The sequence below is a fragment of the Equus asinus genome, chromosome 9 (genome assembly GCF_041296235.1).
Source record: "Equus asinus isolate D_3611 breed Donkey chromosome 9, EquAss-T2T_v2, whole genome shotgun sequence".
NCBI classification, from domain to species: Eukaryota; Metazoa; Chordata; class Mammalia; order Perissodactyla; family Equidae; genus Equus; species Equus asinus.
In genome coordinates, this window is record NC_091798.1 from 80,158,099 (window position 1) to 80,184,819 (window position 26,721).

Sequence of the window (26,721 nt, forward strand, 5' to 3'; positions counted from 1 at the left end):
GGGATATTCAAGCTTATCAGTGATGTTTCAATGGAAACCTCATATTCATGAGCAAGTAAAATAATTTTTAAAAATCTATCCAACAATTTTGACCATATCCTATTGAATATGTTTTACATATATATCTCCCTCAAGATTTAGGATAAACTGGTAAATGCTACAGACATCTTAAAAGTGAAAGCCCTAGACTTGCAAATCTAGACATAATCCTGTACGTTAATTAACTTTTTAAAAATTGTTACTTTGTCTTTGAATAGGTAATAAAAAATTTCAAAAGATAAAAAAATACATAGTGAAAAGGAAAGGAAACCTCTGTTATGCCCCATCCCTCATGACTTTCTCAGAACATCCTCTCCAGAAGCCACTGTTATCTAATAATACCATTATTAGTATCACTAATATTATTGTATAATATTATATTTAATAATATGTGATATATATTATTATTAGATATAGTGTTACAATTTATAAATATAATATTTAATTATTATATATTACTAATAACACTATTACCGCTTTCAGTTTCTTGTGCATCATTACAGAGAAATATACTTCTCTTTATACACACATAGAGAGCACTAAAACCAGATCTAAACCACAGGAAGACTAATCTTGAGTCAAGTAATCATATTATGAAATGAAAATATTGCCCTATCAAACCAAGAATAAAAATAACCAGATTTTATTTGGGCATTTTATTCAGTGTCATTAGTTTAAAATAACTAACCAACCAACAAAATAGTGGATCCAATCAGACATAAAACCAATCCAAATTCAAAGTTCATTTAAAACAATATTCCAGTTAAAAAATAAATATAAAAAATTAATATACTTGCTATTTTTACCAGTAAGTTATAAAATACTCATTCATTATTAAATATTAGGGTGGGTAGGAAAATTAGAGTACTCGGATTTTTACATATAGAAACATCCTTTTTAAAGATTTTTCCCTTTAAGAGCATCACATTTTTATCTTTAAGACCATTTTCTTTTATTTTACATCCCATTCACTGCAGCCTAGACTCACCGGCAAAATAGCAACTTTGGCATGAGCTTCTTTTACGTTTTCCTTCATTATTATTATAGTTTCTTGTAACACATAATCTTCATTCTCAGTAGCTCGATTATGGATGTGCAGTGAGAAATTGGGTTTAGCTATCAAGTGAATGGCAATGTCCCCAAGTAGTCCTTTATCTCGAACAATGTGTAACTGAAGAATGCTGACGTTCTCTGTGAGATAGACACACCTCAAGTAAATAAGCTTTCCATCTGCCATGGTGCTATTCCAGGATTTAGGGTGGAAGGTTCTGCACTAGCCCTCTTAGATGGTTAATGAAAAAGGTAAAACAAAGAAAGTATATACTCCAAAGGAGCATTTTACGCTTTGTCCTCCTTGTTCTCAAAATTATGCAGAACATCACCATGCACTCCCGGTGTTACATATATCTCAGGTCTAAACTCTCACTTCTGGGTCTCTAATGTGCTCTCCTCATGCGCTTTAACAGAAACTGCTGAAAATCTTCAGAAAGTGCCTATGTGGAGGTTGAGCAGAGGTGCTAAATTACAAATGCTAAGATGAGTCTTCAAAAATGAAAAATTAAACAAAGTCATCACTTAATAACCAATCATTAGAAGAAGAGTAATTTTATGCTTATAGTGAGGTGCCTATTACAAGGCTCAAAGTACTTCACAGCACCTATTTTTTTTCATTTCTTACATTTTTTAAAATTCAATTTGCTATATAAATGAAAAAAATATGCTTTTCAATCTCATCTACTGGTCTGTGAGTTTCTAATGACTAAATACAGTGTCTTTGTTTCCAGAACACACAGCAGAATTTCTGGCACTTACTAGGTGCTTCAAAAAATGTTTCTTGAATGCATAAATGAACAGATCATTTTATTTTAAGTCTACTGCTTCTGTTCCCACATACATACACATATAAAGGCCCTTGTGCATAATTATATGTCATTTGTTCCCATCAACTATTTGAATGAAAGGTCCTTGAAAGATGTCCATTGTTCCTATATGAAATTTTAGAGCATTCACATAGTATATTCTAAACACATACATATTATATATAAACATTTATTTGAATAAGTCAAATAACCTTTATCTACAAAAATCTATTTATCCCAGAGCTGATATGAATAGTTATTTAGGCAAAGATCAGCACTACGCTCGAAGGAAACAGGGAGTGATGACTTACACTTTACAGAAAAAACTATTATTCTAATTACTGCTCTAGGTTTCAAAAATAACAGCTTGAGCACCATATGCATTTCATTGTGTTGCTCATTCTTCCCTGTAACTATTGAATATCTACAGGGAGGAAATTGGAGGAAAGAGAACAGATAAAAAAAAGGATGAAAAAGAGAAAGTAAAATAAAATCCAGTCACCTCAACTGCAATGATTTACTAAAATATCAATGTTTCTATTATGATAGTAATACCTCAAAAAAGTAAAAGTTTTCCCTATAGCACTGTTGCTAAGTGATTATAAGATCATTAAATTTAATAAAGACAAAAAGTAAAGAGAATTGAGTATGACCTGTTAAACCAAAAAATATCATATAAAAAGAGAAATCTACATTCTTAGTAATTAGAATTCAATTATCCTGTAAAACTTACTAGTCAGCCCTGGTGGTCTAGTAGTCAAGAAGTGAGAACCACTGAGACGCACGTTAGTTTCCCAGCCAGGGGACCACACCACCCATCTGTCAGTTGTCAAACTGTGGTGGCTGAGTGTTGCTGCGATGCTGAAAGCTATGCCACCAGTATTTCAAATACCAGCAGGGTCACCCACAGTAAGCAGGTTTCAGCAGAGCTTCCAGACTAAGGCAGACTAGGAAGAAGGACCTGACCATCCGCTTCTGAAAATATTGGCCTTGAAAACCCTATGAAGAGCAGCAAAGCACTGACAGATTTAGGTGAGAGAATGGCACAGAAAAACTGGGCAGGGTTCCGCTGTGCTGGACACAGGGGCGCTGGGAGTTGGAATCGACTCCATGGCACTAACAATAAAATAAAACCTACTAGAACCTGAAAAACAATGTAACAAATTACCTTTAGGCTCTGCTACTCTAATGAAGAGAGACTCAGCACGCCAGCCCACCAAGCCATAGGGTGAGTCATTGGGCAGAGCGGTTATCACAGACTTGTTTCTTTGCTGATCAATAGTAGCACCTTTTGATGGGTCCTCAACCCCTTCAGTGGTAATACTGGTGAGAGTTATGATCACAGTCTCTGATACCTCTGGGACATCATCAGCAAGCACAGTCAGAGTGATTGTACACAGAGCTTGGCCTTCAGAAAATGAAATCTAAAATTTTAAAGAAAGAAGATTTCATTTATTTTGTAATTATTACTGTCAGTAAAAATAGGAAAAGGTTAGATTTTTTTTAATACTGGTCACAACTTAAATAACAAGAGATATTCAAGCAACACAATTATGATTCTACAAATCAATCAAATGCCTTTCCTATTAAAAGTGGAAGACTGTTAGGAAAAAAGAAAGTAAACCATTACTAAAACTTAAGCTAATAAAACATGTAATTACACTGTCATATCCTAAAGCCTATATTCTATTAAAATATAGAGCACAGAGTCTCTCTCTGGGAAGCTAAGCCCTAGATAACCATATATAAAAATCTATAAAGATAAAAGAAGGTGGAATACTAGTTTAAACATTTTTTTCTATGAAATGCTTGCCAGGATTGCTACTTCCTTTGGCTAAGTCAGAATAGACATTGATTTAACAATGAATCAACCAAAATAGAGCTAGAGAGAGAAACACAGACAGAGATACAAATCAAAGCATCTTTCTCCTCCTTTTGTGTATCCATTGCCTAAAGAGGTAAGTCCAAATTTGCTAAAAGGCATCTGAAATCCTTTCTGACAGGACTTCTATCTGCTTCTTGAATGTCATTTGCCATTGTTCCCCACTTCATACCCTATCCTCCCACAATATGGCTACAAACCACAATTATTCAAACTAGCATCGCAGGCCTATTTTGCCAACACTCATCTCTCCACCTAGGGAAGGCACTTGAGGATATAAACACAAGAGTTTTATTCATAAAATCAAGGGCCAGAAAACTATGGTCCAATTTTACACTATCCTCGAATACTAGATAATGTGATCCTCTGCCCAGATCCCTTACTGGGGCCGATGCACCCATGCCCAGCTGCTGGGGATAACAACTTCCGTATTTCTCATTAGGAACTGCCCTCAGCTGCAGCAAACTGTTTCACACAAGGTTATGCCCCACCCAGAGAGTAACCAGAGGCCAAGGACAGCTAAAACGGGGATGCAACATCTTAACCCCCTTGTCCTAACAGCAGACAACTCCAAGGACCAGAGCTCCCTCATAGGCTCGACCTCAGATGCAAATGCCTGTGGATCAACTTGTCCCTCTGCACATTCTTGCCTTCCTCATCCTCCTATAGATGTATCTCCCCAATAAACTTTCTGTCCACAACTCTCAATCTCAGAGTCTACTTCCAGGAAACTCAACCTACATCACCCAACAACTCTGCTCTACTTTTTCATACGTATGGCTATTTTTCACGGAATTGTTCTCCATTTACTGCTTCCATTTTACTCAAATCTTGAAACCATGTTTCCATCCCATTTGATTGGTTTTATCTTAATACGGCCACAATTTGGCCAGTCAATGTAGTGAACCTCAAAAGGGATGACATTTTTACAGACAGCTTTGGTATTACAGAAAAAAATAAAGAAGAATCACAACAAAAAAACTAACCTTAAATTGTATCCCTCTCTACGGTGATTAGTAGGAATCCAGTGTTGACATGGTCAAACTCAAACACTTCATCCATAAGGCAGGGTTTGGTCCCATGCATCAATAGTAACCATAATTTAAAAGTGACTCTCCTATAATTTTGTAAATTACATACCACTCCTGAGGTAGGAAATATATCACTAACACTTCCGCCAGCTTCCCACGCTACAGTTATATGACCATATGTTCCTTTTATGCGTTCAACATTCAAGGTTACTAGGTTATCTTGTTCCATTTCTTCTACTTGCTTATATAATGAATTCTGAAAAATACACAGGAATTCACAAGGGGTTATTTGAAATTACCTAAGCAGACTTATTTCATGCTGCTATGCATTTGCAAACTTCCCAGTACTAAGCAACATGATATAGTAAGCAAAAAACAAGAGTTAAAAGACAATAATAAAGGATGGCCACAATTTTATTTTAAAACATGCATGTTTGAATAAGTAAAAGACTAAGTCAAAGTAATGAAAATGTTAATTTTTATAGGATTATTTTTATTTTTGTCCTCCTGGTTCTACATTTTTCAAATTTTCTTCAATGAACATATATTATTTTTATACTCAAAAAGCATATATATTTTTAAAGCATGTACATACATAGCATGAAAAGCGCTTGTAGAAAGGAAAAGAAATGGAGTCAGGAGAACAGGCATCTTCTCCCCCTGTGTAAGCTCTGGCAATTCCTTTAGGTCTCTGGTCTTATTTGAGGCATAAGTGTTTGGCCCACATGGTCTCCAAGGTCCCATCCAAATGCAATGATGTCATGAGAATCAGGGCGCTCTTTCTGCTCATTTACAAATGTCTCTAATCCTTAAGTTCACATCCTCTGAAATGTTTCTACAGGCTGTGCTGTTTCCATTGATGGTGTTTCATCCTTAGCTCATGGTCTTTACAACTATTTTTCCTGCCAGGAATATCCCTTATGTTAAAATTCCTTACTCTCTTCTTCTCACCTGCACTTCCCAGCTTCTTTCCTTTGTTCTAAACAGATTTCTGCCTCCGTGTGACTATAACACTCCTTGCCTAACATTTGCAACCTCTCTTGCCAGCCATTTAATGAACTTTTCCCCAAAATTAATACTCTAAAGAATCCCTTCTTACAATACTCCCAGTTTGTCCATCGGCAATAAAGCAAGATCACGGAATATAAAGTTTTAAAGAATCTTTCCAGTAAGGTTTTTCTTGACTTTTTACTATGGTAATCTGAAAAGAGACTCCCTCATTATTTTCTTAAAGCTTATGAAAGCTTCTATTTAGAATGCTAATTTGAGTAGATATCCAATCCTATAGCAATATTTCACACAGCATTTTAACACATTGTTACAGATGTTACATAGTAATAAAATCTTGCTCAAGGCAATCAAAGACTGCTACAGAAAATGCCTTGATTTTAAAATACACATATAATTTGGTCACAAAAGACAATGCCTTCTGAAAGAGAAGCTTTCTCTGGCTCCATGCCCTTTAACGAGGGTTAGTAAAATGAGGGTTCCATACAGCCAGAAAATATTCAAGAAAGTCTCATTATCTACTAAATCTCATCTTGGAACAAGATTATACAGACACAAAAGGCCTGTGCTGAGGAATTCCACTGATGGATTGAAGGAATCCAGGATATCGTCTATTGGCAAAGATTAAACTATGATGATTTCATGTCTCTAGAACAATTCTGGAGCAAGCTTCACAAAGAGAAATCTGTCATGCTTAAACAGTCGAGGAATAGAATGTGCTCTCCACCTGCAGCAAGATCAAGGTGAGAAGATGAAACCAAGCAGCAGAGCATTGTCGTTCTCGCCCCCCGAATCCCAGCTCCGCCCTGTCTATTTGTATGAGATCCTGCGAAGGCCATGGGAGCGGCCTATGGCTTCGTCCCCTGCATAATGACAGGCTCACACTAAGCACCTTCTGTGTGCCAGGTACTTTTCTGGGTGCAGGGATAAAGCTGTGAACAAAGCAGTATCCCAGCTCTCATCCTCTTGAATTTTAGTAAAAAAGAAACCAACAACAGACAAATTAGGTCATTATAAGTGGATAAAGAGTGGATGAAGAGTCTCCGCTCTTTCTTCAGCAGAGACCTGAAGAAAGCGAGGAGGCAGTCACGTGAAGACCTGGTGGGACAGAGGTCGTCTTCTTTCTTTCTAACCCTTCCTTCCCACCCCCGCCCCATCCCCGCCAGCTCATGTCTTAGAGCTGCCCTGTCCTACACAGCAGCCGCTGGCTACATGTGGCTATCGAGCCCTTGAAATGTGACTAGTCTGTGAGGGTAAAATGTGCACTGGATTTGAAGACAAAGTATGAAAAAAAAGGACGTAAAATATTTCATCAATAATTTTATGTTGATTATATGTTGAAATGATATTTCAAATATATTGGGTTAAACAAAAGAAAATATCTTATGTAGCTGTTTCAGAGGGAGGTAATTTGCCTTTTAACTCCACAAATGGCCAGACTGGGTAACAGAATGATCCTACAACCCTTGCAAGCAATTGACACAGGACATTAGCATGTCCAAAACTCCTCATATCTTATCCCTCAAACCTGTTCCTCCCACAGTCACCTATTTCTCAGTGAAAGGTAAATTCCTGCTTCCTGTAGCTGTCATTTATTGCTGGATTCCGCAATAGTCTCCTAACTGGTCTATTTCTGTCCTTGCCCACTTACAGTCTGGTCTCAATCCTATGGCCAGAGTGGTCCTTTTAAAATGTGAGTGAGATCATGTTGCTCTTCCACCCCAACCCTCCAAAAGTTTCCCATTTCCCTCAGAGACCAAATTCATTATGAGTTAAGGAGTTTGTGCAGGAAGGAGTGGACGTGGCAGGCCTGACAGCTATCCTTCAAAAGGCCTGCTCACAAGGTTGGCCCTTGGTAGGTGTCTGGGAACTTGGATTTCGGGAAGGTTCCCACCGTGACTAGAACCGATAAGTGCTCTGTGAGCCTGAACTGTTTGTACACACACTGCAGTTTACACCGAGCACCTGTTTTCCTTCTGGGCGTCTGGAATGTTGGTATGTGCCCAGCTGAGAGCACCTACATGATTGGTCTCCAATTAAGAGCCCGGGCACTGAGTCTGTAATGAGCTTCTCTGGTTGGCAACACTTCACACACGCTGTCACAACTCAGCTCGACGCTGGGGGAATTGTGTGCCCGTGTGACTCCACACGTGGAGAACTCTTGGAAACTGGCACGTTGTTCCCTCTGGACTTCTCCCCGTGAGCCTTTTCCTTAGCTGATTTTCCCTTGTACCCTTTCACTATAATAAATCACTGCCACGAGTATGGCTAAACACTGAGTCCTTCGAGTCTCCCAGAAAGTCATCAGACTTGTGGGTGCTGCTGGGGATCCCCAACACAGGGCCCTGGCCCTTCAACTCCTGGGCCTTATCCCTCTCTAGTGTGCTGACCTCAGCCACCGTGGCCTCCTTGCTGCTCCAGATGAGCAAGGCCTCTCACTTCAGGGCCTCTGCCCTTACTGAGGGTTCCCCCTGTCTTACATGTTCTTCCCCCAGATATGCATACACCTCACTCCTTCATCTCCTCTGGCATTTGTCCTCATGTCATTTCCTCAGTGCAGCCCCCCTGATATCCTATTTTCAATTTCCTCGCACACAACCTCCACCCCCTCCCTCACACTCTCCACTGCCTTCCCTGCCTAATGTTTCTCCATGGCACTTATTACCATCAGGTACAGTACAGATGTCTCTTATGTCTTTGTTTATTGCCTATCTCTCTTTGCCCTCTCTACAATTTAAGGACCACGAGCTTGGAGATTTTTACTGTTTTATTTTCTGACATATCTCTAGCATCTGAAACAGTATCTGGTACATATCAGGTGTTCGTTAAACGTCTGCTACATGAATAAATGAATGAAGGAACAAGTGGGTCTGTTAGCCACTTCAGGCCAATGAGACTTAAGAAGAGTTTCCTAGATGCTTTTGGGAAATTTCTTTCTTACTCCAAGAGACACATAAAGCATCTATCTCTCCCCACCTGGATATCAACAAGGAAGCAGTAGTCCTAACAACAACATTAGCTTTCAAACTACCAAATGAAGAATCAGCTTTGTGTTGGTAAAGTGGAGAGATGGAAAGAATGTGACCATGGTGACATGAAAGAGATTCAACCAACCCCCAAAGCCCACCTTCTCTGTGGACATGCTCTTGGTGTTTAAGCCAGTTTGAGTTGAGTTTTCTTTACTTGCAAAATATTTCAGAAAAAGTTACATGATAGCTGCAACTACGAACTCTAGCTAAGAAATCAAGATATACTTTTCAAACAGTACTAAATGATGCAATATAAATGGGTGTCCTTTTGCTCACTGGTAAAGGAATACAAAGTCTGGGCATGAAAATCAACCTGGGAAGGTTTGCATAGTCTCTTTCCTCAGGAGAAAGCATCTCCGTGTATACAACGCATGTACAGTTATAAACATCTCTCTGTCGCTCAATACACAGAAATAACAAAGGCTAAATAGGACGGTAATATATTTGTAGGTGATGTGTATGACAAGACACAGTGTATGGTGTATTTGGAATCTGCTTCATCATTATCCCCTGGAAACAGGGCTAATAACAGAGCCAAACTCCTAGACCAAGGCCAACTGGTAACATCTCAAATTCAATCTTACAAAAAGAATCAATACAAAAAAAAGTTTAGAACAAGTTGACCCAGAGGGTCCAGTGTATAACACTATAAATTGCAAGACATCAGTAGAATTCACCTTAGAAGACAGAGTTGGGGGTAAAGCAGGGAAAGAAAAGGGAGAGAAGCTTAAGATACTCATATTATGACTCACAACTGAGTACTGATAACAGCTAGCATATAAAGCATTTTGACTTCTAAATGTGGGATCTTTACCTGAGCAAATCCAACGACTCCATAGGCATCATCATTAGACAGAATAGTAATTTTTACATAACCGTTAATACCAATCTCTGCTCCTCCTTTGGGATTTTTAAGCTGAACTCTGAAGGATTCTTCTTCTTCTGGAACTGTATCATCAAGGATATTTACCGCTATTACAGCTTCTGTGTCACCTGGTTCAAACACCAGTTCACCTGAACTAGCATAAGAAGTATATAAAATAAGTCAACTACAATAAATTTCAGACATATACATAGTAGATTACTCATAAAACTCTCATCACATTAATTAACAATAAAAGTTTAGAAAAATCACATTTCATAAATAAAATTTTAACCCAAAATGTTCATATAATACTGATTAACTTGGTAGATAAATATTAGAAATATAGATAATAACCAAATTTCTGGCTTATAAATAGCTCTTATAGTTTGTATATTTTTCAGTCACTAAATAAAGACTTAGAAATTAGGTGCCATATAACATTATGGTGAGCATGAAGACATTCAGCATAAAATGTTGAACCTACCTAGGAACAAAGTCAGACTGGCTGGAGATGTAGGCCAGCTCATATATGTGTGAGTGGGTGGACTCCGCTAGAGCAATTAAATTCTTGCCTGAATTAAGGGACTTCACTGTAACAGAAGCTGCATCACGAGCAGAAGGTGCTTCCAGAATAAAAGAGAATTGATTCAGCTCTGAATTCCAGCAGTAAAGAGCAGACACAGCTTGGCCAATAAGAAGGATATGGACTGCAGGAAGGAAAGACAAGGCAAATCGAGTGAAATGTAAACTGTCACCTCACATGCTCCCGACATGGGCACCACAGCAAAACCTCTCCCACTCACAGAGCTCCATTTTGATTTCTGAAGTAACTAAATCTGATCCTATTTCTGAAATAACGGAATATAAATAATAAGTTTTAAACGCTGTGGAATGATCAAGCCAGCCTGACAACGTACCCACAATCCAGTTTATCAAAAAGAAATCACTGGATGGTAACCCCCAAAAAGATTTTGGACTCTTTTATATTCATGTCAATATTTATGTATTAGATAGCATGGTAGAATATCTTTAAAAGTGAAAAATACCCATGATCCCACCACGAAATGTTTCATTTTTATATTTCCTTTCGAGTCACCATCCATATGAACTCATAATTGACATAGTTATAAACAGTACACATACAAAAAAGTTCTTAATTAAAAAGATTAATGCTACCTCTACAGTGTATATAGTGTATATATATAAGCATATAAAATTATACAGTTTTATATGTTGCTACATAGCACTCAAATATATGATTTTAATTCATAGATAATAGTCTATAGGGTTGATACTTAAAATATTCAATAATTTCCCCACATTGGATGTTTATTGTTCTTATTTGATTTTTCAATATTAATTTGAGACAGAGTTCTTCATTTTAATATTTTCACTTGTTAAATTCTTAAAGGTGGTCAATTAGGCCAAAGGATATTAACAACTGTATGATCTTGGAGTACACTTTGTCCATGCTTTCTGAAATGTTATGAGGAAAGCATGCTCGTAATAGTTCAAAGCAACGGCACATATTTGTATCTACAGGAAATAGGAGGGCCTACTACACCATATACACCAGCAAGCAACCTTCAAACTGGAGAGAAAAAGGAGAAACCATAGAGAAACATGCACAAATTCTAATTCTTGGAGAAACATCTTGGAATATAAAAATATCAAATAAGATGGACTGGATATTAAAATAGCACATAGAACCAGAAACCATGAGTCTCTTCTAAAGTCTTAGCCCAAAGGTTACAATGGGAAATCCCTTATCCTTACTATTACATATCAAGAACTACCAATCATGCTCATTTATAGTAACTAAAATACTGTTGCAGTTTAGTAAATGTTGCATAAAAGGTAAAGATCAAGAAAAGTGCTGTTATTAATAAACTTGCATTTTTAAAATGATCATGTGTTTTTCATAAAGCCATGTAAAACTGGAGACACTCAGCACAGAGCAAGCTCCTCAGAGAGATCTCAACATTTCCCAAGTTTAACTGATTCTACAGTCTCCACCAAAAGCATAAACTAAAGTGTTCTGAACATCCCTGACTGTGTGTTTAACCCTCGGAGACATACCCTCTTCATTCCTTGCACTCTGATTAGTATGACAAGGCAGCAGATAGATAATCAGACATTCAGACTAGGAAATGCAGGACGGGGTCTCCAATCTGCATATACTTAGGCAGAGAGTGTTTTCTCAGAAAAGAGACATTTGCACCGATCAAGACCATGAAATTGGGCCAGGGAATTTAGAAGGGGAAAAAAAAAAACCCTAAATCTCTTCTCTGGGGAACAGGATTTTAACTAGTCTTGATTATAGAATTCTCTTCCATTTAGCAAAACTATGAAAAAAAAAGTATCCCAAAGGAAGGCAACTGGACAAGATTATTTAAGGAGTGCACATAAAGAGAAGTTCCAGGCCTCAGCGCTAGAGCAAGCATTCCTAACATTTAGAGATCTGAGGATATAAGAAGAAACCAGTAAGAGGCAGAACTGCCATGGAGGGCTGCCTGAAAGCAGTGTCCTCAGGAGACAGCTGAGTTTCACAGGAAGGACATGAAGGAAAGAATCTGAGAAAAGTTTGGGACACAGTGTATCTGTTCCACAGGAAATTATGGAAAGCTTTGGGGAGTTGGAGGAGGTGAGAGTTGAGCATCTGATCTGGAAATTAGGGCTCACAGTCTAGAGCACATATAGACCATACGGGGGCGAGAGTCTCTTTATCTTCATGGAATCCAGGCTTCTTATGGTGACTAAACAGGGATGAATAGAGTGATGAGTTTAATCCAAATGATTTCCAAAGGTGATGATTTCCAAAGGCGACAGTTTTGGTGAAGCTGAGAGGTGTCTAAGGACCAGGAAGGGTGGGATAAGTGTCTTTCTAGCAGCACACAGAGCTTTGAGCATTAAATGAGATAAAGTAAGGGGCTGGAACAGGACCTGGGATATAAGAAACATTGAGCAAGGGTTAACTATAGATTTTTGTAGTTTTTGACTCCTTTGTCCATATATTCTCCTCCACTTGCCTTTCAAAAAGTGGAATTCAGCAAAACTTGCTTGGAAGCCCCCATCCCTCACACCACAAAATCTTTTTTCAGACAATTTCATCTCTGCCTGTAGTAAAACGACCCTCCACGTACACCTGCAGTCCGGGACTCTCTTCTAAGTTCCCACCAGTAGCACTGACTCAACCTCTGCACATGCATGACTCAAAGGCATCTCAAATTATCCCAACCAAATTGATTATCTCTTTCTCAAAGGCTGGTCTTCCTTCCAGCGATCATCATAATAGTAATGGGACTATCATCTATCTATTAATTGAAGAAATTAGGGCCCAACCTTAACATTCTCTGTCTCACCTACTCTCATATGTAATCCATCATCAACTGCAGATTTTACCTGTGAGACATCTTTTAAATTAATCTACTTCTCTACTTCTCTGATTTTCCACCTGCATCATCTACCACTTTCCAAGCTCCATCATCCAACATTTCTAGTCTGAAGTGTCACATGAGCCCCCAGCTTGTCTTCAGACATCTTCTCCTACCAGCGTCTAAGCATTTTTCCCCATGGCAGCCAAAGCTCCCTTTTACACACACACACACACACACACACACACACACGAGTCTGTCTGTCTGTCTCTCTCTCTCTCTCCTTGCCCCCTCTCTTTCTCCATTTCCTCATCACCTTCTCATAAAAGGCATCCCAATACTTTTAGGACAAAGACAATAATCCTTTAGGCCCCTATCTTATAACATCCTCAGTTATACCCTGTACCACTCCTCCTTCACTGCCACACTGGCCTCTTCCTGGTCCTTCCTTAAAAGCACACGCTCACTGCCACCATCTGACCTCTTTGCACATGCTATTGTTCCCCTTGCCTAGAGCCCCCTGACACCGTACTCAACTCTTTGCCTTATTAACTCCTACTCATGTTGTAGTTCACAATTAAATGATTCTTCCTTAAGGAACCTTTCTGGGCATCCCTTAGACCAGGTCAAGTCCTCTCCATTTTGTTATGAGAGTACTTTATTCCATTCTTCCATATGAGTCATCTGTTTATAGCTAGCAATTTATTTGTGTGATTTTATATAACGTCTTTCTTTCCTATCATGTTAAACTTCTTCAGGGCAGGGACTATACCTTATTTTGCTTACCCTTGTTTCCTCAGGGTCTACCACAGTACTTGGCACATAACTGGCACTAAAAAATATCTACTAAGTAATAAAAGAGAGAGGGGAGAAAGGAAAGATGGTGTATATGTCCTTACAGTCTTTGTCATATTCATTCTTCCTCCTCCATTTAAGGAATTCAGTCACTCCCCAATAATCTCTGTCAAGTCATTAACCAGAATAAATATGCAATCCTTACAGTCATGGCTCCAATCTAATACTTTTAATAAAATATTTGACACATTCAAAATAAGAAAGTCCTTGAATATTATTTAATGCATAATTTCAGCTTTCAGGGGATCTATAATAAGACATTCTAAATAATTACCTATAATCTTTTCATACTTCTACATCCTCAAGTCACAGAAACAAAAGAAATAAAGGAGACCTCACAATGGGTCCTTTAACAAGCCTCTGGCAGAATTTTTCACAAGTTCTTTTAGAAAGTGTACCTATTCTATTTTTAAAAAGTCTTTAAAAGGAATTCTATAACTTCAATTAATGGCCCATTCAGGCAGCACTCATCATCCTTAAAAACATTCATTAGGCAACTGTTTTGAATTATAATAAGTGACTCAAGTAGATAGTCCACTTGAAAACTTGAAGTATAAGAGAAGCAAAAATGATAAAGTCACAAAATTAAAGGACAAGTAGACAAAAATGAAACAAATTCATGATGAAAGACACAATTTATTCAGAAAGTCAACTGTTGAGGGAATGATAGGAAAGTCACGGAGTTGTATATTATAGGACAACATCACAGATGTATGGCCTGTCAGAGTGCTGATATGTAAAGAGAGGTCATTTAAGAAGGGGATTAGCAGAACCGAGTCAGACACAGGACTGACAGCAGAGTGAAACTAGCGTGGAGGCCAGAAAATGATGTGACAGTCCAGAATGTGGGGAGAGCGTGGTATGGACATCTGGGAGGACGTGATATGGATGCAGGGCTGAGGATGGGGAGTAGGACACGTGGAAACAAAGTACAGTGAGATAATCTCTAAAAAATGAGAGGTAAATAACTTCTGATTCCTGTCAACAGTTGAGGTGACTGAAGGTGACAGTGCCTGATAGAGAAAGCAGCAGTGTGGAACCTAAGAGGAAAACTGCAAGAATAGATTCCTGTATTTGTACTAAATCTTCTACTCTCCTCCATCGTTTACTTTGTAGATTTTGACTTTCATGAGTTCAACTACTCCCACAAGTCGATGTCACCAAAGTCTAAACCTCTAACTGATTTCCTCCTGATTTCGGTTCCATATCTCTAACCACCTGCAGGGGCTGCTACATCAGCTCTTGCCTGGGCAGCTGCAAACTACTGCTTCCAGCATATTCTATACACCAAAGCTAGGAGGAGTGGCAAAACATGCCTTCGATCATCACTTGCGTTTGAAATGTCTTCAAGTATTTCCCTACCTCAATAATGCTCAGAGTGTAGTCCAGCAGCCACAAGGAGTCCTTGAGACCCTTTGAGAGAGTTTGTGAGGTCAAAACTATCTTCATAATAATCCTCAGATGTTGTTTGTCTATTTCACTCTCATTCTTTCCTGAGTGCACAGTGGGACTTTCCAGGGGCCATATGACTGACATTACTGCCACAGGCTGAATACAGATGCAGACACGAGAATCTAGCCATCCTCTATTAAACCATACATTAAAGAGATTTACAAAAACAAAAAGGCAATGCTACTCTTCTTACACAGGTTTTGTTTTGGAAAATATAGTTTTTTAAAAATAAAACATATCTTATTCATGTTCACATGTAATGAGTTTATTGCTACCATTTTTTAATGAATTAATAAATATCTTTAAAATTTCTCAGTTTTAATTTCTAATGCAATAAATATCAATAAATATGATCCACACAAACAAAAGCTCTTTGAGATCATCAAATTCTTAGGAGAGTGAAAGTTTCTAAGACCAAAATGTTTGGGAACCACCGGACTATCTGAAGCACAGATCAAACCCTGGGCCTGACCTTCCAGACCTTCCTGTATAGACTCTAGTGTGTGTTTCCAACCTGTGTACCACCGCTGCATGCTGAGTCAAATCCTGTGCCTCCACCACTCTCATCTGTTCTCTGTGCCTTCAGTGCCACAGACACTCTGCCCTCTCCTTTGCTCATCCCCTTACCCCTACTCACAATATTTCCTACCAACCTGGCCAAGCGTAGCTCAAGCTCCCCCTTAGACCCTTAACCACTCCAATCCCACCACTCACAGAGCAAATGGGATGCAGACTGTACCTTGAATGATCGTCTTAATAGTTTTCTTGCTTCTCTAAGCAGACATTAAACCTTCGAGAGTGAGGAATTCTTCATAACTTTAAACAACGACTTATACACAATATCTAATTAATAAAATGATGCTGTTTAATTCATACAGAATTGTTATGTCTCAATTTAAAAGTGAAACTTTGACTCATCCAGAATCGCCTGCTGAGCCACTCAGGCTTGGCTTCCAAGTTCCTCTGAGAACCTCGACAGGAGACAGGCTGACTCACTGAGCGCACCCCCGGCACTGTTCACACCTCCTCCGGGAGGCAGCCCCACAGGCTCACCACGCCAACTCCCTTCGGCTTCGTCACCTTATTGCCACTGGCCCACTCAAGTGATTCTTTACCAACCCTGAAATAATCCTACAGCCTCCAGACAGCACTGACCCTTTAGGTTTTCACTAACAGACTCTGTTCCTGAAACCACTGTGATTAAAAATATTGTTCTGTTTCTACATGTGGATTAAAGTATAGAGGACTAAGAAAGGATTTCAGACTGTGGAAGGTGGTTGGGAGAGGAGACGGGGACAGCAGAGTTCTCACAATCATTTTCTGACTTTTATTTTTAATTCTTCAATGCAGATACTTGCTATCCCCTTATAAATACTTTCACATTTAAAAAAATACATATGTAATGTCGCTCTTCATTTTTCGCTAGACAAAAGAAATTTATCTTTCTTTATTCCTCCCAGTATTTTCCCCCATATTTCAGTCATTTTGATTTATCTCAAACACAATGGTCATTTTAAAAGTATCAGTCCTTTAAAATTCTAGGATTTCTGGAAATATTATAGTAAAAATCTTTTATTACATCCTTATTAAAATACCCAGTGTCTGGCAATGTGACACCACCTCTAATTCACTAAGATTATAATCATCCTAGCTTTCCATGCTGCCTTTAGGATTAGTTAGCAGTTTACAAGCCCTTACCTATTCCTGAGGCTGGTGTGAAGGAGTAGATCCTATTAATAGCAGCAAAATCCAGGGATTGAAAATATCTGAAAGAAGACTGTCCTGTCTCCCAGATGAAAATATCAATTGAATTCTGATCTCCTACAATAATGGAATAAAAGTCAAATCTAAGGGCAAAAGTTACAGAAAAAAATCATGAAATTACACATTAAAACTATAATAAAAACATTAAATTTAACTTAAAAAATTTAGTCGGACATTCCTTAGAATTCTTTTAGTTAAACAAAATATGAGAGTAGGAAACTCTTCAAGTCTTTCTGGATTTACCATATGAAGTGTATACATGGTCAGCCACTGTGATCTGATATTAAAGAAAAATAGTGACAAATGTTTTATTTTTTAGGCATGTTGAAATTTTATCTATGAAAGTTCCACTAAGCAGAAGAGAATATTCATGTGCAGAGAATATTTTGAAACAGTCTTATCAAAAGTTGCTAAGCACTATTTATCACTACTATAAATTATCTATCCACAGCACCCAAGTACAGTCATATAAAAAACTACCTGTTTGCGCTTTGGGTATAAGATCTTCATAATCTTTTCATAGATCTTTCCACTTTACCCACCCATCCCCAATTTTATTTTAACATAACTTTAAAGTAGTGGTTCAGAGAACTTAAGATTATAGACATAACAATTAAAATGTTTTGTTCCCCAAAATCCATCTATAGCTGACAGTCAGTACTTATCCATGAAGAAACATTCTACAGATTAGCTAAAAAAATTATTACAAGAGCATTTTCATACATAACATACCACACAAACGATAGACAATTTTGATAATAACTATGTATGCATTAAAAACACTATATCTTCTCACCTAGAAAGACAGGTTTGGCAAAAATTAAGTAAATATCATCCCCTGAAGTCAAGGCCTCGACCTGTGTTGTCCCACTGATTGGCACTTCTTGAAAGTTAATAAACTCATTGCCAGACCATCTAAGTAAAAGGGCATTTGGCCCGGCCTTCGCCTGGGAGATGGCTAAGAACACAGAGCCTGCTCTGGTGAATAAGGCCATGCTCAGCACTCCTCGGACAGGGAGCGTCTGACGCAACAGGAAGCTTGCTCCATCCCATCTGAAGACCTGCAGGGAATGTTCAAATACGAAACACTTCATGACGAGGAATTTAACACGTGTGAGAGTTCAACCAATAATATGTTTACTGGACCCTTTTATTCAGTTAAGAGGATACTTTCATCAATGAGAGACTGTCAAAACTGATGCTCTCTCCTTCTTTTTATCTGTGTGTGTGTGTGTGTGTGTGTGTGTGCATGAGCATACACATGTGGAATGAGTGGAAGAGAAGTTATTTAAAAATAAATTAGTTTCAAACATACATCAGGGCGCAGGCTGGTGACAGCAAGAGAAGGGGAAAGCCAAAAATAGGAGAGAATTAATTTAAATATGAGAAACTTAGCCCTGGATAAGAAACTTTCTAATGCTGTAATATCATTACCCACTGCTCAAGCAAGAGAATACAAAAGGAAACAGCTAAACCTTTTAGTCCTGAAGGTGGCAATGCATACAAGGTTTCAAGGTGAGTGTAAATATTCTAAGTATAATTGGCAATCATTGAACAATTTTAAAATGAAAAGTAATGTGAATCAACTAATATTTTTTAAATATTACTCTGGCTACTCGATGGAGAATGGATTAGAGGAGCTCAGAGAAGTTCGGAGACCAGCCAGGAGGCCACTTGAATAGCGTGGGTGAGAAATAATGGGAATCTGGATTAGGGAAGGAGAAATAGAGATGGAAAGATATGTCTATACTCAAAATATTACTGTGAGATATAATCAAAAATACTTAAAAATAAAGTAGATGCAAATTAATAAAAAAGAGTAATCAAGAAAGATATATCCCAGCATTCTATCTCGAGCACTTGCATTTATGGGGTTGCTATTTCCTGAGATGAAAGCAGGCATTGAAACAAGTTTCATAGAGAAAATCAAAGTTTAGTTCGGGATATATTAAATCTTAGATACCTCAAATATACTTAAGTGGAGTTGCCGACAGGCAGTTAGATACGTAAGTCTGGAATACAAAGGAGAGGTTACTGATAAATATGGAAGACATTAGCCTACAGCTGATATTTAAAGCCACACAACTGACAAAAGTGCCCAGAATGAGTGAAGAGAAAGAAAAAAGGAATTTGAACTGAAACAGAACCTGAAAAACTCCAAGACATCTAAATTCAGAAAAGGGAGGAGGAACCCTGTGGAGACTGAGAAGGATGACACCAAGAGATGGAAGGAAAATCTGGGCTGTATCTTTATTTCTCTTGGAAATCAAGAGAAGAGATGGTTTAAATTTGAGGATGAGGTGACTGTCACATGCTGATGGGAAGTAATGTAAGACAATGATAGAAAAACATCCACAGGATTTGCAACCCAGTTGTCACCAGTGACCATGAGGAAGTAAAGACAAAGCAAATAGATAATTCTTTCAAGGTGTCCTACTATAAAGGGAGAAAAGAAATGAAATAGAAAGTAGAAGCAGATGAGATCGGGGAGGAATTTCTTTTGCAACTTAGAGATCCTGCATCTATGCTGATTGTAATAATCTGATAGAGAGAGAGAGATGCCAGTGACGCCAGGAAAAGGAGGCAAAAATAAACCTTCCGAAGGCAAGAGGGGCACCTCTGTAGGAGCCTGGCTTTTACCGAAGCAGCACCTCCTCCACTGTAACCGGAGGAAGGCATAAGACTGGGTTTCAAGAAGGCTTCTAAAGTTGGTGTTGGGAAGGTGAGTATTCTCCTTTCTGGTAGCTTTCATTTCAACAAGGTCATGAGCTGCAAGTGAGAAGATGAGAAGCATGTATGGGAGTCTGAGGAGTGAGAAATCTTCTCAAATAAGCATTATTAGGATTATGAGATGTAGTTTACAAGAGACATCTGGATTTCTGGGGTGGTGATGAGTGCCCGTTTGGCAATGTTAATCAAGAGGTTTTCACAATACCATCCGCACAGCTGTTTGATTTTTCTCGATAATGTTCTCCAACTCAATTAAATTCTAATTAAATGTTCACGCTCATTGTCTTGAAGACAATATAACATTCATAACTCTATTGTTTAATCATTAACATTGACTAATCAATATGTGTATTCCACTTTACCACAAATTATTGTTCTTTTACTCCAAACCCACAGACTACATCTTTGATGGATTTCACTCATAGTATTAAAAAGAATCAAACCTGAGTTAATTCAGAATCATCTCTTTGACTTGCAACAATTAAATAATCTTGACTGTCTGAAGTAAAATACCTTACTTGAGAACTTTCTGAAATAACGATTGTTTGTACCTGCAAGGAAGACAGAACCGTGGGAATAAAAAATTTAAAGGAGAATTTAACTAAAAAAGGCTCTGAATACAGTAATACAGTAATAGTCTGAATAGTCTCAGAATAGTCTCAGTATATGACGTTCCAAACTGGAAAAATCATTCTGATCCCTAGGTAAGCATATCCAGGTACTATTGCAAGAAAGACAAAAATATCCCAGGATTAAGACACATTGCTAAAATGCATATCAACGTGCAAAAAGTCCTTGTTCATGTTAACATAGAACATACATTATCTTCCATTTAGATCAATCTGATTTTTCTTTTAAATAAAGCAATCTACAAAAAAAGTGAATTTTTTTTTTTTACCAGGAATAATTTGGATCCAGATGTGAATGTATACACACTGTTAACAGAAGGCTTGTCTTCATTTCTTTCTTCATGAGTAATCACAAAGAAGGGGGAAGGACCGATATTAAAGGCCTCACAAGTTTTAGGATTTTCTATATTTAAATCCTAGGAAATAAAGAATAAGAATAATGTAATTCATGAGATACCCCAAGTTTACACGTACATTTTATTGTGTGCATTGTAAAATAAGTGATGTTTACCTCAAGTGGAACAAAAATTCCTTGCCATCGGTAAACAGTAGAAGATAATTTTCTTAACATTACACCATATATTGAATCTTCCAAAGTAAAGAAACACCACCCAGAAGCCGATGCATTCAAAAAACTTTGAAACTTAGAAAACATAACATCCATTCCCCCTGAAAAACATAAATCGTGATTTACTAGCATATAATATCCTCCAAACATTATCTATTCTAAGTTTATTGTTTAAACAGTGAGACTAGTGAGTTTGTTACAGGAAATCAAGATCCTTCCATGGGGGGTGGGGGGTGAGAGAGAGAGAGAGTGTGTGTGTGTGTGTGTGTGTGTGTGTGTGTGTGTAAGACAGAGGAAGAGATAAGCTGGAGAACTTCAAAATGATATCTAAAAATATCAACTAAAAAAGACAAAAAAAATTGTTAATACTCTGCTCTAAACCCACATAGACTTTTCCAAAGGGTATTTATAAATAAATGCTAAATGGTTTTTTTATGGGAAATATGCTCAGCATGATTTTTATCAACTTCCATAAAGATGAAAATATAACTGAAAAATTTTAAAATAAAAATCTTTCATAGAAACATGCTAAATGTTACATTTTAAAAACTTACACTACTGATTTGAAACTACGCTCATCCAGTGATTTCTCACTTTATGCTATATATTTTAAGAATGCCAAAGCAGACTCTCCTACTTCAAACGGCTAATCTTTGTCAACCTGCTACAACAGGTGCATGTTCTAAAATTCTGTACTACTACTGAACAAAGACAAAATCAAAAATCCCTATTGAATGATGAATAACTTTTAAAAAGCTCCTCCGTTCTATTATCACGACAGTTTCCCAAAGAAAGGATGTTGTTTTTAATCTTTAGCTAAAGGTGTGAATATGATGCAGCAAGAACAAATGTCAAGGTTGAAATCTAGGCTCCTTGCAAATTATTGGTCATTTTAAGATTACCAGTTCAAGAAGTCATAATGTCAATGCCTTATATGTACTGTCCACTAGTGATTTCCTTTCCTAGAAATTCAATATTTTAAATTCCTATTTTGCCACCTCTTAAAGGTACACCACAGCATTTGCTTTAAGAGTCTGAAGGTTTTGCATTAAGAATCTGACCATATGGCCAAACTCCTCCCTGCCAGAATTCAGGAATATGGTGAATAAAGAACAAACAATGGCTGCTGACGTTTAAGAATCTCCAACACACACTCTCACAAGTACTTCCAAACAACACATGCAGAGCACAAACAATAATGAGATAGCTCTGAATCAGAAACCACAATCTTTCTTTTTTGGATCCCACCTCGTCCTGCCTTCTAGGCAACTGTACCACTATTGATTATCCCCATTCCCTTCTAAATATTCAATCTTTCTCTACATACTAGGCCTTTTCCATCAGCTTTTAAACATGCTTCAGTCTCTCCAAAATAAACAAAACACCCTGAATCCCACACCACATCACTACCTTTGCCAGGTCCCTGCTTCTCAGTCAAACCTCTTGAACTGGTTGCACAGATTTGAGGTCTCCTTTCCTTCACCTCCGTTCAAAATGTTATTCAGTTACCATTCCTCTATACAAAGAGCTCTTGCTATTTTATGTCTTCTATACTGCAGCCAGCCATGGTGGTCTGGTGGTTAAGATTTGGCACTCTCATCACCATGGCGTGAGCTTGTTTCCCGGTCAGGGAACCACACCACCTGTCTGTTGGTCATCCTACTGTGGCAGCTGTGTATTACTGTGATGCTAAAAGCTATGCCACTGGTATTTCAAATACCAGCAGGGTCATCCATGGTGGATAGGTTTTAGCGTAGCTTCCAGACGAAGACAGGCTAGGAAGAAGGACCCAGCCACTCACTTCTGAAAAACTCAGCCATGAAAACCCTATGAATAGCAGTAGAGCACTGTCTGATATGCACCAGAAAGTGAAAGGATGGTGCCAAAAGACCGGGCAGGGCTCCGCTCTGCTGTACACGGGGGTCACTAGGAGTCTGAATCAACTCAATGGCACTAACAACAAATATTGCTAACTACAATGGATATTTTTCTCAGTTCTGATCTTACTGCACTTCTCATCAGCAAATGACATAGTTTACCACTTGTTTCTTTTTAAAACATTCTTCTGCTGCTGTCTGGAATCTTGTATTCCCCTAGGTTTCTCCTCAGGTCTTCTAAGCCTCCCTTGCTATATCATTCTTCTCTCCCTAGCCATTCAATTTGAGCCTTCTCAGAGCTCAGACTGGGTCCTCTTCCTTTCTCTATTTACAATCTCTTTCCAGGTTTTTACATCAATTTCCAAGACTCAAGTACCATACGCATGCTAAAGATTCCCAAACTTCTCTCTCCAGCAGAGACCTTCCTTCCTTTCAGTCTAGAGAAACATCTTCTCAAAAGTAACTCAAATTCAAAATGTGTTAAATCACATATATTTTACTCCTCTCACCAAATAACACCTACTCCTCTTTCAGTACTCCCTTTTTCACTGAATGGCATGACCCTCCATCCAACTGCACAAGATAGAAACCTAGGAGTCATCTCTGGTACCCCCCTCATATCCAATCCATCACTTAGTTCAAGCCACCATCAACTGATGCCTTTTTGTTTTCTCCCTTCATATTCTCTTTTCTTCTGTGCCATTCCATTCTTACATGTCACAGACAATGATATCTTCAAAAGGCAAATGTGATCATACCACTCCATATACGTACATGGTAATCCTCCCCTGTGCCTAAAACACTCAGAGACTTGGCATAACCCTAGAATAAAGACTAACATGTAATATATTCTTCAAGTTCTTGAATGATCTGGTCTTATCTACCTCTCCAAACTCAAGACTCTCCTTCTTTCTGAACCCAATGTCCACTCTTCAGTTCTTCACTTCTATGCTTCTTCTGCCTGTAGACTTCTGCCTCGATAGCTTCCCACTTTCTCCTCCATGTTCCTCCAACTCCAGTCTTTGCATAATCAATCCCTACTCATTATTCTATCTTAGTTCAACACTGATACCCTGGGAAGCATTCTCTTATGTTCTCACAACACTTAGAACTTCTCCTTTAAAACATTTACTAGAGTTTAAACTACACATTGATTTTTTTACTTATCTGATTTATTTGTCTCCCAAATTCTAAGCTTCATGAATTCACTACCATGCCTGGCACATGACAAGCACTCAATAAATATTTGTGGATGCAACAAAAGAGCTAGATATCTGTTCTCCATTTTTAACAGATCCATAAGATGCAATTCATGGGGGGAAAACATAAATCTTATACGTGCAATCTTTCTTATTATAGAATTTTGTTCTTATAAGAAACTAAACATACTCATGCCAAAGGCTGTTTCAGATATCGTTTCCCACTCCACACTCACAGCTAAATCAATGCCATTGGTACGGGACACATTTAAATACACAGTCCTGTTGGCTTCTTCAGTGTCTACAGAGGTGCCTCTAAAAGAAACAAATTGATTGTGGAAAGCAGAAAAAGAACATAATTTCTACATATTAAATTTTTTATATATATATGTATATATATATATATATATACACATATCACATCACAGGCATATAGTTAATACTTTTAAATTTATATAAGCCAAGGTGAGATCCATCCACAAATTTCATACAGCAGGAAGACTAGACTCTAGAGCTCAAAAATACTCCTTTATGAAGATTAACAAAAGCACTATGATCATAAGAAAATACTGAAAGTCAGTAACTTCACACTACATATTCTAGAAAATAAAGCTTTGTCGTTCCTAAGGGTTTTTTTCTATATAAACTAAAAACATTTTATAGAGAAAAAAGGAATCACGAAATTCTTAACATACTAATAAAACTAGATCTATTGGACTATTTCTAAGGTATAAGAAACCAAATATTTGTCAGCTTCTAGAGGGAATTTTAAAGCTACAATCATGTTAATACATGTCTGAAGAGCCATTCATTTGGTTTGAGCAGCTAAATATAATTTATATTATTTCTTGGTTTTTATTATTATTGAAAACACAAAACAGTGCAAGCCTTTACCTGAAAGTGTGAACTCTTAGAAAATAAGAATTCTAATAACCCCATTATGCAGGAGATGATTAGGTTTGCTCCCTGTTATGAGAGGCCATGTGGCCTCTCTGGATCTATCTGTTAGAGCTCATTTTAAAAGCCTCCTTTAAAATAGTCAGAGATCAATTTCCTTCTGCCTTTTCTTCAAGTCAAAAGGTATTTCCTACCTAGATTCAGAAAGACAATTTCTTTATGAATAAACGATACCTATTTGCAACTGCAGAGATACTGAATAGCCCCAGAGGGGCCTGGTTTTGCAAAACTGTTATGAGGGTTTGAACACGCATCCCTAGTCTAGCACCTCCAGTCGGATTAAACAAAGTGCACACAAAATGCTCATCCATCTCTGGCTCCGTGTCCAATATGGCAGATATGTGCAGGGCCTGCAAAGAAACATGAAAGATGAAGTTACTAGAATACAGTGTTTTTGCAACACACATACAGAGAAATTTGCTAAGCATTTTTGATAACAAAATCATGTGTTTTGGAAAACACCACCATTTTTTCATTTTAATACTGATCCCCATAATGTAATAGTTATAACTGTTTCAAGTTACTACCTTCAAGATTCTTTTTTTAACTGAAGTATAGTTGGCCACTACTTTCAAGAGTCAATAACACTGCAATAACTTTGTATGGCGTCAGATGGTTACTAGACTTTCACGGCAATCATCACGTAAAGTATATATATGTCAAACCACCATGTTGTACGCCTGAAACTAAAACAATACTGTATTGTCAACTATGCTTCAATAAAAAAAATTTTTTTTTTAATTTTCAACACTATGATATAGTACACTGAAGTGCCTAAAAATAAATATTTATGACATTTAAAAATAACATTGAGATTAAAAAATTAAATTTAGGTCCTCATTTTTGCTAACTCTATCCTGCCCCAGCTATACAATTGCATTCATCTCATTCTAGTCCAGGATTCACTGTTAAAAAGTAGTTATAGCCACAGCAGACACAAATTAGAAACAATCCACATGTTTATCAACAGGAGAATGCATAAAGAAACAGTCGTCTGTTCAGAGAAATGCTACTCAGCAATATAAAAAGAACCAAGTACTGATGTGTGTAACCTCACAGATCTCAAAAACTACGTTGGGCAGAAGAAGCCAGACACAAAAGAGTACATGTTATGATTCTATTTATACGAAGCTCAAGAATCAGCAAAACGAGTCTTCAGTGACAGAAAGCAGAGAGCAGTTTCCTCTGGGAAGGGCAAGGGGCAGGAAGGAAAGTTCTGAGAGATGGCAATGTTCAGTAGATTAATCTGAGTGGTGGTCACATGGATGTATACATATATTTAAAGTCATTGAGCCATACACTTAAGATTTTTGTATTTTACTGTTTATACCTCAAAATAAAAACGTGGGGAAAAAGGCAGTTATTAGGGTGAAAGAAAAATCTATTTAATGCAATTTTCTCAAACATTTAATTTGCCTAATGAACAGAAAGGTCTTTAAACATGCTGTGAAAAAGCCTTTTAAGAAAATAATAATAATAAATATACAAAAAATTAAATAAATAAAATAAAATTTAAAACATTTTTTAAAAAGAAAAAACATGACTGCAAAACAATGGTAAATTCACAAAAAACTTCAAATTTGAATTCTTTTATATCTATACC

At 37.6% G+C, this 26,721-nt stretch overlaps 1 protein-coding gene across 3 annotated transcripts in view; it reads right to left on the bottom strand.

Moving 5' to 3' along the window:
* Window positions 1-26,721, bottom strand: part of ADGRV1 (adhesion G protein-coupled receptor V1) — a 511,472-nt gene that overhangs the window by 343,395 nt on the left and 141,356 nt on the right. For all 3 annotated transcript variants that reach the window (XM_044780002.2, XM_070517787.1, XM_070517788.1), the window contains 12 exons: window positions 25,293-25,468; window positions 24,352-24,476; window positions 21,029-21,186; window positions 20,787-20,933; window positions 20,332-20,439; window positions 17,955-18,219; window positions 17,093-17,215; window positions 10,198-10,420; window positions 9,663-9,867; window positions 4,921-5,067; window positions 3,067-3,322; window positions 1,028-1,230 (listed from right to left, as the gene is read on the bottom strand). In XM_044780002.2, coding sequence (XP_044635937.2) covers window positions 1,028-1,230; window positions 3,067-3,322; window positions 4,921-5,067; window positions 9,663-9,867; window positions 10,198-10,420; window positions 17,093-17,215; window positions 17,955-18,219; window positions 20,332-20,439; window positions 20,787-20,933; window positions 21,029-21,186; window positions 24,352-24,476; window positions 25,293-25,468 — 2,136 coding nt within the window. The remainder of the gene's footprint in view (window positions 1-1,027; window positions 1,231-3,066; window positions 3,323-4,920; window positions 5,068-9,662; window positions 9,868-10,197; window positions 10,421-17,092; window positions 17,216-17,954; window positions 18,220-20,331; window positions 20,440-20,786; window positions 20,934-21,028; window positions 21,187-24,351; window positions 24,477-25,292; window positions 25,469-26,721) is intronic.